Genomic DNA, 13,326 nt, shown 5'->3' with positions numbered 1-13,326 from the left:
TGTATTTATGGTATTCATAAACAATCTCTACAATATAATTTTTTTAATAGTTGCTGAAGGCCCTTATATAGATGTTGTGAAACTTCAAACTATGAGATGCCTTTTTGAAGCATATGAACATGTACTGTCTCTCTTAGAGAATGTGTTTACACCTATGTTCTGCCACAGTGATGAGGTAAGTCAAAATATTAATCTTGTTTGAGAATTTTCCTTCAAAATTTAATAATGGCTTTGATATCAGTAGGTGAGTGATTCAAAAAGCAAAATAAAAATGAAACATTAACTAAAAAAGTGAGTACTATGTTTTACTACATAAATTAATGGAGATTAGAAGTTTATTGTAAAAATGATTCTCAATACCAAAACTGTATTTGTATATATATGATTAGGTAGATGACTATGGCCAAATAGATCCACCTGATATGGCATATGCCTCAGTGGCTGTGTAATGCTGTGGTGATGCAGAAACTCCATTCTTCTTTTACGTACATTACTATAGACACGTGGAAATTAAATGGCCTGAATATCTCTATTTGCAATATTTTAATCCTTACTCTATTTGTCTATGGTTGTTTTCATTTGATTTAAATTTTGTTTTCTTTAACCTGGAAAGTAGTAGGGTAAAGTAGCATTTTTAAAAATAAAATAGTTTAATAAATCATAATTTTTTGAAGTATTTCAGGCAACTTTTAAGAGGTGCAGAATCACCAACACGCAATTCAAAATTGAACAGGTGAGTATAGTAAGTCATCTGTGTGGTGTGGTTTTTGTACTTGTTGATGCTAATCATTCTTGTGATACTATCTTTGTCTTTATTAACTGTTTTTCTTTGTGTGGTTCCGTTGCTACATAAGTAGACATTTTATTAAGTAATTATATAATTGTACTACATATAGTAACCTGAAAATGCCTGAAGTTAATTTAGAAAAACTTAACAAGATACACACCATTGCCTTGCTAATATCATAATTAATACATATTAGTGCTTGATCACCTGCTTTATTAGATCCTGTGAACTACTTGCATAAAAGAAATCTATAGATAAGTCAATTTTAGGCAGGTTTTTTTTTTTTCCTCAGAGAATATTTTATGTTAGAGTACTTACGGGTTACAAATGTGGAGGGTTTTTTCTTTCTTTCCCTTCTCACCTTCTGTGCAGTTAAATAACCCAAAGAAATAACAGAAGAGAGTGCTTTATCCATTTATAAACTGGATAATTAATACCTTGGTTTTTCCTTACATTGTTATATGTACAAAATTGATACAGGTATCAAATGTATAAATCCACAGAATAGATATTCACATTGTTCTCAAAACCTTCCAGTTTGAGCAAGAATCTAGTAAATACATAAATAAGTTGGAGATGTGGTACAAAGATAGAAGTAGATAGGTTAGAAACTAGAGTAGTTTTTTAGATAGTACAAGGAAAAATGTGAAAGCCTTAGCTATGGAGAAAATGTATTGCATTTTTTGATATAACTAAGGGATGTAGAAACAGATGGGAATTTCTTGATTGTTGAATTTATATATTACAATCATGAAACATTGATTTAACAAAATTCCATCATGTTATTTAAAATAGCATACTTTACCCAATCCAAACACTTCTTTGATTTGAATACTTTTTTAAGACTTTTATCAAATTTTCCAGTATCATTTGAGAAACAGGTGGAATTTATTGCTGTTTATAGATATAGGATATTTGGAGTGCCACAGTAGGATATTAAACTTAATCGCCCTCCTCTACAGGACGATTTAAGGGGAAATGGTTCTTTGATCTCACAAGCCTACCGAATAGTTAAGTCATAACTTCAGAGATGGAAAGCTTTCTTTGCCACTTTGAGATCATCTCGTTGTGTTCAACCTATTACATAATTTTGCTGTCTTTAAAATATAAAATAAACAGGAACAAAATATGGTTTCTTTTCATTCTGGGTACTGATTATGGTCTTTAAAAGTATGTTTTTCTTTATATTGACCTGATTTTAATATTAACTATGAGTCTTGTCAGTCCTCTGCTTCTGTGATACTTCCTCATTTATCTATATAGAGTAAGTAAAAGATTTACTTAACATTCTCTCATTGAAAATTTAGAGTAACATTGCTAATTTGCTAAGTGACTTAAAGAATCTAAAGTATTTATTCATGTATTTTATCTCTGAGTTCTATTTAATTGTATTTTAAAAATAAAATTTTAAGGCATTAATGTTAACCTATTGTTCTGTTTCTTCCACACTCAAAGAATAACTTAAAAAACTATATTTAGAGATCTTTTGTTAGCTTTGTTTCTTAGCCTAAAACCTAGTTTTCAAAATACTCAAACTAAAGATGTGTGAAGGACACATAATTATATCTAATACAAACTTGGATTTCATGTTGGAAAACATTGAATTTGTCTTTTGTGCTAAGTTTTTGGTGGCTTAGTCTCTGCATACTTTCCACGATATCAAGCAAATGGTATGCCTAAATGAAGGCAAAAAATACAAAATTATTTCCTGACATACTTGTTTAAGAACTTTTTTTTAATGATCTAGAATTCATACTCCCAAAACCCCCCAAATGAGCCATTGTGCTTTTTCTTTCCTTTATTATGTTATAAAAATTCTTTCTCTTTGCAGAGATGAATGCTATCCACCTGTGTAACTTTTAAAGCTTTTAAATTTTGTTTTGTGTTCTGAAGTGAAACTTGTTTAATATCTGGGCTTTCTCTCTCTCCTTTCCTTATATAATTTCATCTATCTGTTACTGCAGAGGTAGCCTAAGTTTGGATGATTTTCGGTAAGTCTTGAGACAGCATGTGATTTTTTTCTGTATAATTTGTCTGTTTAAGTTCGGATAGTATACCCAAAACAAAGTACAACACAAAGGAAAAAAGGAAACACTGCTATTACTACTGCCTTTATATCAGCTATTTGGGATATCCTTTTAAAATTAACCTCTGGGGCACCTGGGTGGCTCCGTCGGTTAAGTGTCTTGACTTCTGCTCAGGTCACTACCTCACGGTTCGTGGTGCTAGCCCTGCATTAGGCTCCGTGCTGGCAGTGTGGGGCCTGCTTGGGATTCTCTCTGTCCTCTCTCTACCCCTGGCTTGTGCACATGTGCTTCTCTCTCTCTCCTCTCTCTCTATCTCTCTCTCTCAAAATAAATAAACTTAAAAAAATAATAAAATTAATCTCTAATTTGATTTTAGATATCTCTTTTTTGAAATAGCATGATATATGTCATAAAATGTCAGTTTAAAATAAAATGAAAAGTTAGTACCTAGCTGTTCAAGGCTATTGACTCATTTAAAAAAAAATTTTTGTTTAACGTTTATTTATTTTTGAGAGAGAAAGAGAGAGAGATAGGCAGGCAGACACAGAGCACGAGGAGGAGAGAAAGAGACACAGAATCCAAAGCAGGCTCCAGGCCCTGAGCTGTCAGCACAGAGCCTGACATGGGGCTAGAACTCACAAATTGCGAGATCATGACCTGAGCCGAAGTTGGCTGCTTAACCGACTGAGCCACCCGGGTGCCTCAACTTAGTTTTTTGTTATTGGTTTTGTTAAATTACTTGTGTTGATTTATTAATTATTTGAGAGAGAGAGAGAGGGAGAGAGAACATGAGTGGAGGAGAGGGACAGAGGGAGAGAGAATCTTAGGCAGACTCCATGCTCAGCAAGGAACCTGATGGGGGGCTCGATCCCACAACTGGGATCAGGACCTGAGCTGAAATCAAGAGTCAGATGTTCAACTGACTGAGCCACCCAGGCACCCCCTAAATTACTTTTAGAATTACTTGTGTTTAAGGAACTTTATTTTTCAAAGCAAGAAGTATAATATTTCTGTATTTCTGGGGATAATTAGAAATGAGATACTTTAAAAAATATTTCAGATTTTAAAAGCCCAATTTTTTATAATCTGTCTAGGTTCTAGAAACTAGAATAATCTATCTGGATTCTAGAGGTTTTAGTAATACTTCGTTAACATTTTCATAATTGGTTTTGGAAACATTCTATCAGAGAATTGTGTTTACAGTCCTAGATTTTTTTCAAAAAACAACATATGCTTGTTTAAATAAAATAATCTTCTAGTTTACCCATTTTACTACTATTTATTATTAGAGTTTTTCCAGTTTTAAATTAGGTTTGATTTTTCTCCTTGGACATGTATAAAATGCACATGTTACTAATGTACCAGATATATTTAAAACTTGATCAAATTATTTTTATTTTTGTAATTGTTGCATTATTTCAATAAATAAGTTTTGCTTGTAGGAATAGTAGCTATCCATTAAATTAAGCATTCAAAACAAACTTTTGAATTTTAAAATAGTAATTTTTATTTGGGTATCAGTTGTACGGGCAGCATTACATGGAGAGCATGAGTGAGTTTTAAATTGAATAAAAGTTCTGCTTTTATTTACTGAAACATGGGACAGTGGACTGTAATGGAGGAAATTTTTGCTGCTTTTTGGCTTATTTTTTGTTGTTGCTTTCCAACTATTTCTGCTTTTAGAAATTCACTTTTGAAAAAAAATTACAAAACCAACATTTAGTATATATGGCGGAGCAGGCTGCTTCCTTAGGCTACATTTGCTTTTGTCCTTATGTTTATTGCTAACCCTTCCCTTTGGCATGTTTTTTCCATCCCTTGGGCATGTTATCTTTTTGTTACTTTGAAGTCAGGTAAGATACACTTTGTACTTCATTCCTTATAGGAATATAAAGTTGATATTTGCTTAAAAATTTTTAGTCATAGAGGACAGAATTTTTTTGTTGTTAATTTCTAAAAATGGGGCACCCATGGGCACCTGGGTGGCTGTTGGTTAAGCGTCCGACTTGGGCTCAGGTCATGATCTTGAGGTCTGTGAGTTTGAGCCTGGCATTGAACTCTGTGCTGACAGCTCAATCTGGAGCCTTGCTTCTGATTCTGTGTCTCCCTCTCTGTCTGCCCCTCCCCTATTTGAGCTCTCTCTCTCTGTCTCTGTCTCTCTCTGTCTTTCTCTCTTCTCTCAAAAATGAACAAACATTGGGGTGCCTGGGTGACTCAGTCGGTTAGGCGTCTTGACTTCGGCTCAGGTGATGATCTCACGGTTTGTGAGTTCGAGCACCGCGTCAAGCCTGCTGTGTCAAGCCTGCTTCAGATTCTGTGTCTCCTCACTCTGCCCCTCCCCTACTTGTGCTCTGTCTCTCTCTGTTTCTCAAAAATAAATAAATGCAATAGAAAAATTAAAAATGAACAAACATTAAAAAAATTCAAAAAATAAAAATGAAGGACTGAGAAGGTCATAGTTTTATATATTTTTCTGTTATATACTATGTTATTTTAGTGGTACAGTTCTAAACGGATACATTGTTTTGAATGTTGGTCTCAACACATTAGTTCAAAATATGTATGGCAATAAGAACTACATACCACTAGGGGGCTCTAATCTTCATTCTAGTTCAGTTAATGTTTTAAAGTTAAATAGGTAAATTCCACATTTTTATTTTTTTTATTATTTTTTTAAAGTTTATTTATTGTTATTTTGAGAGAAGACAGCATGAGTTGGGAAGGGGCAGAGAGAGAGGGAGAGAGAGAACTCCAAGCAGGCTCTGGCTGCCAGTGCAGAGCCTGATGTGCAGCTTGAATTCACGAAATCATGAGATCATAACCTGAGCTGAAACCAAGAGTCAGATGCTTAACTGACTAAGCCACCCAGGCGCCCAATTCCAAATGTTTATTGATAAATATTGTCCCATTTATTCATACCCCCAAATTTAGACTTTAAATGTCACTTTTGGCTTCTGAGATCCTGGGACTTGATCTAGATGACTAAGAACTCCAAAAAGTTATGTTAGCTGTACCTTCAGTTTACTCTTTTCACACATATTTTAATTATTGTTAATAAACTAGAATGTCGTGATAATTTGCTGTGTACTTGATACGTTTTTGTTTAATATTTAGGAGCACACAGAAGAGAGGAGAATCATTTGGAATCAGCAGAATAGGTAGCAAAATTAAAGGAGTATTCAAAAGTACCACAATGGAGGGAGCTATGTTGCCTAATTATGGGTTAGCCGAAGGTGAAGATGACTTTGTAAGTAAAAATTTTTCAGTTTGATGTATCTATAACTTCAGACCTACAATGGCATAAAAAATGATATGCTTACTTTCTATTTTCCCTCTCCTTTATTTTACTTATTTCAGACTTCAATGCCTTATTTTTTTCATTAGTTATTATAGTTTTATGATGCTAATCTAATTGGTAAAGTTCCTGAGCACTAAGTTAACTTCTTGTTAAGGCCAGAATGGTTTCTGTTGAGCTGTGATAGTTATAAAAGTCAAACAATTTACCATCCTTTGGTTAGGCTTTTACTTTGTTTCCTCACCTTATCTCTTTCCAGCCATATGGTCCAGGCAAACAGAACTGTTGATAAATGTCCTACCCGCAACGTGGGGCTCTAACCGTGACCCCTTGCTACTCAAACTGTGATTGGTACGTCAGCAGCATCAGCATTACCTGGGAGCTTATTAAAATGTAGAATGTCTGCTTCCATCCTAGACCTACTAAATCAGTTCGCATTTTAACAAGATTCCCAGTTGATTTATATGCACATTAACCCACCATACTATTTTATTTTTGTGATCTTTGCACATGCTGCCCTTAAAATGCCCTACCTTTATATGTACCTAGAAAGTTCATACTTAACTTTCAGAATCCAGCCTCTCCCATAAACCTTTATCTGGGTCCCCCAGTGGAATTGAACATTCTCTCCTTTGTGCCCCTTATTAGATCTTATGTTAAAACATGTACCATATAGTGTATTTGAAATGATATGTTTATGATTGTTTTCCATACCAATTAGTTCTATAAAGACAGATACTGTCTCATTTGTGCTTTTTATTTGTTTAATAAATCTTTATTAAATAGAGTCCCTGTATCCTTATTTTGCCCATTAATGACTCTGAGCACTGGAGATAAAATGATTAAGACAGAGACTTTCCCCTTAGAGATTCACTAACCTGGATATAAAAGGGATGAATAATAGTGATTGGATTGGCAATGACCAAGAAGAAGGAATGGGGGAAGAGAGGAGTAAATTAACACATTTTTTTTCTCTGTACTTCTTCCTTTTGACCTCTGTCCCATTGCAGTGATGAATTATCGAGGACATTCATTGCTTTTTCATAGTTTAAGTGGAAAAAAATTTAATTCTTTTTTTTTTCCTTCTTAGGTAATCTAAATACAACATTTTTTTTTCTGTTTATACCCCCCTTTTTTTTTAAGTTTGTTTATTTTGAGAGAGTGAACATGAATGGGGGAGGGGCAGAGAGAGAGAAAGAGAGAGAGAGAGAGCGCGAGCGAGAAAATTCCAAGCCCGACATGGGGCTGGATCACACAAACTGTGAGATCATGACCTAAGCCAAAATCAAGAGTTAGATGCCTTAACTGACTGAGCCATACAGGTGCCCCTGCCCTTGATTTTTCTTAAAAGTGTGGGTAGAAGAAAGACAGTAAACCAGAGGAAGCAGTCATTTTTCAAAATGATGTTTATATATTTTTTAATTTTTAAATTAAAATTTAATTTATAGTATATTATAATATACTATAATATAGTATATTATATAATATATATTATATATATTATATAATATAATAATATAGTATATTATAGTCTCAATTTTTTAATAATATGGAAAATTGGAAACATTTAAAATACCACCCATAATTGTAACACCCAATAACTCACCTCTTTATTAACATTTTGGTGGTTTTCTTTTTTAAAAAGTACCTTTCCTTTCTCATCCACATAGATTAGGGTACACCATTATATATAATGTATATGTATAGTATATAGTTCGCTATCCTGCTTTGTTCCCTCTTAACATTACAACAAAAGCATTTACCCCTGTTATTGTGAACTTTTTAAAACATAATTTTTGTTCAGGAAGACATACTTTTTTGTTCTGCCCAATTACTTGTTCTGCCCAATATAAGCTCGTTTTTTTGTTTGTTTGTTTGTTTTGCTTCAGGAATAGGAGGATAATCTTCAAAAAGGTGAGAGAGTTCTGTTTTGTAGTGGTTCAAGGAAGAAGAAAATTCTTGATTTGGAAGAAAAGATAGTGATAATGGAAAGTAGGAAAAGAAAGCAAACTAATCTCTAATATTCTGAAAAGAAAAGGTAGGGGTGAAGAGGCTGTTGGCCCAGACCAAGACAGTAGTACTTAGGATTTAGAGAGCACTGTGCTAGATTCGTTTCGTTTCGTTTCGTTTCGTTTCGTTCCGTTTCTTTTCTTTTCTTTTCTTTTCTTTTCTTTTCTTTTCTTTTCTTTTCTTTTCTTTTCTCTTCTCTTCTCTTCTCTTCTCTTCTCTTCTCTTCTCTCTTCTCTTCTCTTCTCTCTTCTCTTCTTTTCTCTTTTCTTTTCTTTTCTTTTCTTTTCAAGTTTATTTTTTTAAGTAATCTCTACCCCCACTGTGGGGCTCCAGCTCATGACCGTGAGATCAGAGGCACATATTCTTCCAACTGAGCCAGCCAGGCTCCCCAGCGCTGTGCTAGTTTTTAGCTATGGGACCTTAGAGAGTTGTCTTTGTCTTGTTTAAGAAGTTTAGAGGAAACTCTCACTACCGCAACTAAAAAGTACTTTGTGATTCAAATATGGGAACTGGAAGACATTTTCTTTTACTTATTTTATTTTTTTAAATAATTTTTTTAGTGTTCGTTATTTATTTTTGAGAGAGATGGAGACAGAGCACAAGCAGGAGAGAGGCAGAGAGAGAGGGAGACATGGAATCTGAAACAGGAGCCAGGCTCTGAGAGTGCGATGGGGGGGCACGAACCCATGAACTGGTGAGATCATGACCTGAACCAAAGTCGGACACTTAACCGACTGAGCTACCCAGGCGCCTCAAGACATTTTCTTTTAGAAACATTGATGTGATCATTTGGTGGCAATATTGCCTTGCTATGTGACCTTGGGTAAATTGCTTAATTTTATTGTGATTTAGTTTCCTCACATGTGAAATGGGGATTACGGTATCTAACTTACTTAAGGGTGTTGTGAGGATTAAATAAGTAGTATGCATAAAGTGCTTAGAACAGTGCCTAGCATATGGTAAGCATAGTAATTAGTATACAGTATTAGAATAGCATTAGTTTTCATAAATATATGAATGTAAATTGTGAGATAGACATTTGTATACTAGCCTGGGAACCAAAGTCCACTGTATAAGATTGAATCTGTATGAAAATATATGTATCTGTCCCAAGTTCAGAACTGATTTGCAAATAGACTTCTGGAATATAATATGCCCAATGGTATATTGGTAGTTAATCTCCACATAGGAAAATATAATAGTGGGACTGTTAATACTTCTCAAGGAAATAGGGGGACATCTTTTTGTCTTTTATCTTCTGCTGCCCTTATTCTCTATTCTCTTTGTAGAAGGAACATCTATTTGAAAACAAGAAAGTACTTCATTCTCCTTTTCATAAAATTTTGGTTTATAATATTTATTTACTTTCAAAAAATATCATATAACATCAACATTCTTTGAAGAAATAAATATTTCTCTAACTAGAATAATTATTCTCTGAATAGTCTAGAGATTATTCATTAACCTCTTTTGATAAAAACACCTTTTAAATGGTAGCAGTAACAGAAATACATTTTAAAACGTCCTTTGTTTCATTGATATTTTTATGTTGCTAAGAATTTTGTTCTCCCATTTTCTTTCTTAGATTGATTTTGGGGAAGTTCTTTTTATTTAAGAATGTCTATTTTTTGGGGGTGCCTGGGTGGCTCGGTTGGTTAAGTGTCCAACTCGGCTCAGGTCATGATCTCATAGTTCGTGAGTTCGAGCCCCGCGTCGGGCTCTGTGCTGGCAGCTCAGAGCCTGGAGCCTACTTCAGCTTCTGTGTCTCCCTCTCTCTCTGTCCCATCCCCACACATGCTCTGTCTCTGTCTTAAAAATAAATAAAACATTAAAAATTTTTTGAAAAAAAGAATGTCTATTTTAAAAAATTTTTTAATTTGTTTTTTAATTTTAAATGTTTTTATTTATTTTTGAGACAGACAGCGTGAGTGGGGGAGGGGCAGAGAGCTAGGGAGACACAGAATCCGAAGCAGGTTCCGAGCTCTAAGCTATCAGCATGGAGTCCAGTGTGGGGCTTGAACTCATGACCTTGAGATCAAGAGTTACATGCTCCACCGACTGGGCTAGCCAGGTACCCCAAGAATGTCTATTTTTTGGCATTTAGTCAACTTGTTAAACAAATTATCTATCATTTTATTATTGATTTACCCTTCTGATATCTCAGAAGCTGAATCCATTGACAAAAATACAGTTGTAATAGCCATGGAAAATGCTGCCCTGTACCTCAGACTCCAAATGGTGGAGTGGGCATTTCACTCACAAATTCTCTGTTTTTGTGTCAGGTGTGTAAGGAGATAGCCTTATCCCAAAAAGGCAAAACCCAACACATATTATCTGTTTTTATAGTTTCTTTTCCTTCCTTTTTAGGAATTGATGACTTTGTTTTCAATAGAGTATTAAGAGGTCCTCCTAAGATCACCAACAGTCTTATTAGGGATTATGGAAAGCCATTTTAGAACAAGAAAGAAAAGAATAATTGCGGGGCGCCTGGGTGGCTCAGTTGGTTGAGCGTTTGGCTTCGGCTCAGGTCATGATCTCATGGTTTGTGAGTTCGAGCCCTGCATCGGGCTCTGTGCTAGCAGCTCAGAGCCTGGAGCCTGTCTTCAGATTCTGTGTCTCCCTCTCTCTCTGCTCCTCCCCTGCTCGTGTGCTATCTCTCTCTCTCAAAAATAAATAAACATTAAAAAAAAATTTTTAAAAAAAGAATAATTGCTAAGGGACTTTGTGGGGGAGGAGAATTCACTTAGAAGAGAGGTGGCTGAGGCACCTGGGTGGCTCATTCAGTTAAGCATCTGACTTTGGCTCAGGTCATAATCTTGTGGTTCATAAGTTCAAGCCTTGCATCAGGCTCTGCCCTAACAGTGCAGAATCTGCTTGGGGCTCGCTCTCTCTCTCTCTCTCTCTCGCTCTCTCTCTCTGCCCTTACCCCACTTGTGTGTGCTCCTTCCTCTCTCTCTCTCTCTCTCTCTCTTTCTCAAAATAAATAAAACTGGGGCACCTGAGTGACTTAGTTGGTTAATTATCTGACTTTGGCTTGGGTCATGATGTCATGGTTCATGGGTTCGAGCCCAATGTCTGGCTCTGCTGTCAGTGTGGAACCTGCTTTGGATCCTCTGTCTCCCTCTCTCTGCCCCTCCCCCCACTCAAAAATAAGTAAACATTAAGAACATGAATAAAACTTAAAAAAAGTGACTGCCAGGTGTGGGAAGAAGTAGAATTGAGAGTGAAAGTTAGGGTGCTAAAATTGTGGAAATAAATCTCTCTCCACTACTGGTTTGCTCTGAATAGACTTTTCAGATTTCTTGTTAAGTACAAGAAATCTTTGACTCATTGCCTTAAAAAAGTATATTCAAGATGGATGTGTTTTATCTGTAATATGTGGCTTTCTTTAACATGAATTTGAGATGTATAAGTGACCAGGTGTTTTAATGTGCCAATTCAGAGGTTCTCTTCTTCCTTTTTTTTTTTTTTTTGCCAATTTTTTAAAAATTTTATTTATTTTTGAGAGAGAGAGAGAGAGACAGAGCACAAGTGGGGGAGGGGCAGAGAAAGACGGAGACACAGAACCCGAAGCAGGCTCCAACACAGAGCCCGACACAGGGCTCAAACTCACGGACTGTGAGATCATGACCTGAGCCGAAGTCAGATGCTTAACCAACTGAGCCACCCAGGCATCCCAGTTTTTCTAATTTTTTAAAAATGTTTACTTGAGACAGAGAGAGTGAGTGAGCAAGCATGAGCAGGGGAGGGGCAAAGAGAGGGAGAGAAAGAATCCTAAGCCAGCTCCGCACTCACAGTGTAAGCACGGTGCAGTGCTCGAACCCACAAACTGTGGGATCATGACCTGAGCCGAAATCGAGAGTTAGACACATAACCTACTGAGGCACCCAGGCTTCTCTGGAGGATTTCTTCTAATTTAATTAGGTTGGGACAGTTTTTCCTCCTTTCTGTATGTGTAGTTCTAGAACATGTTTAAAATTTCTTTCTGGGGCGCCTGGGTGGCTCAGTCGGTTGGACGTCTGACTTCGGCTCAGGTCATGATCTCGCGGTCTGTGAGTTCGAGCCCCACGTCGGGCTCTGTGCTGACAGCTCACAGCCTGGAGCCTGTTTCGGATTCTGTGTCTCCCTCTCTCTCTGACCTTCCCCCGTTCATGCTCTGTCTCTGTCTCAAAAATGAATAAATGTTAAAATAAATAAATAAATATAAAATTTCTTTCTAAAAATAATTGTTCTTCGTGTAGTATTTTAAAATATTATTTTAGACATTTATATTATGAAAACTTTAGAAGCCAAGAGATGAAATAATAACCTTAATTCTATGAAGGTGGATCCCTTTCAGGCCATTTTTCATTTTTGACATTACTTAAGCTGTAGTGAATATATTTATACTTGTATCTTTTCCACAGTTTTAAAAAGATTGACTTGGAATAAATACTTTCATTAGACTGCATTCCCAGAAATGGAGTTAAAAGATCCTTTTCAACTTACAATGGGATTACATTCTGATAAACCCATTATAAGTTGAAAATAACCTACTTTAAACAAGCTCTGAACACTTAACATTAGCCTACAGTTGGGCAAAATCCTCTAACTCAAGGCCCATTGTATCATAAGGTGTTGACTGTCTTATGTAATTTATTGAATACTGTACTGAAAGTAAAAACAATGGTTGTATAGTGTATTGGTTGTTTACCTTTGTGATTTAGTGTTTACCTTTGTGAAAGTAAAAACAATGGTTGTATAGTGTATTGGTTGTTTACCTTTGTGATTTATTGAATACTGTACTGAAAGTAAAAACAATGGTTGTATAATGTATTGGTTGTTTACCTTGCAAGTCCCACATCATGCTCCATGCTGACAGCTCAGGACCTGCTTGGGACTCTCTCTTTCTCCCTCTCTGTTCCTCTTCCTCCCCCGCTTGTGCTCTTTCTCTCTCTCAAATTAAATAAATAAACATCAAAAAATTTTTTAAAAATTCCAAGTATAGTTTCTGCTGAATGCATATCGCTTTTGCATCTTGGTAAATTTGAAAAATCATAAGTTTAACTATCTTAAGTTAGCGACCACCTGTACTTAGCTGAAACTGTTTTATGGTTCTTTCTAAATACATATTGTCAAAACGAAAAAATATCAGTACATTAATTTTTTCTTCTTATTACCAAAGGTAAATATTTTTTTATACTTGTGTATTTTCAATATTTTTAGTC

The 13,326-nt window shown here is 35.4% G+C and overlaps 1 protein-coding gene across 8 annotated transcripts in view; it reads left to right on the top strand.

Annotated features, from left to right (window-relative positions):
* SNX14 (sorting nexin 14) overlaps window positions 1–13,326 on the top strand; it is a 77,746-nt gene that overhangs the window by 46,646 nt on the left and 17,774 nt on the right. For 5 of the 8 annotated variants that reach the window (XM_042939289.1, XM_042939288.1, XM_042939293.1 and 2 more), the window contains exons 14-17: window positions 51–175; window positions 675–733; window positions 2,752–2,778; window positions 5,929–6,061. In XM_042939289.1, coding sequence (XP_042795223.1) covers window positions 51–175; window positions 675–733; window positions 2,752–2,778; window positions 5,929–6,061 — 344 coding nt within the window. The remainder of the gene's footprint in view (window positions 1–50; window positions 176–674; window positions 734–2,751; window positions 2,779–5,928; window positions 6,062–13,326) is intronic. The other 3 variants (XM_042939292.1, XM_042939291.1, XM_042939290.1) reach the window with 1 other exon arrangement.

Source organism: Panthera leo, chromosome B2 (assembly GCF_018350215.1).
Source record: "Panthera leo isolate Ple1 chromosome B2, P.leo_Ple1_pat1.1, whole genome shotgun sequence".
In the NCBI taxonomy this organism is placed as follows: Eukaryota; Metazoa; Chordata; class Mammalia; order Carnivora; family Felidae; genus Panthera; species Panthera leo.
The sequence above is the reverse complement of the archived record's forward strand: the minus strand, read 5'-3'. Positions and strand labels throughout refer to the sequence as shown.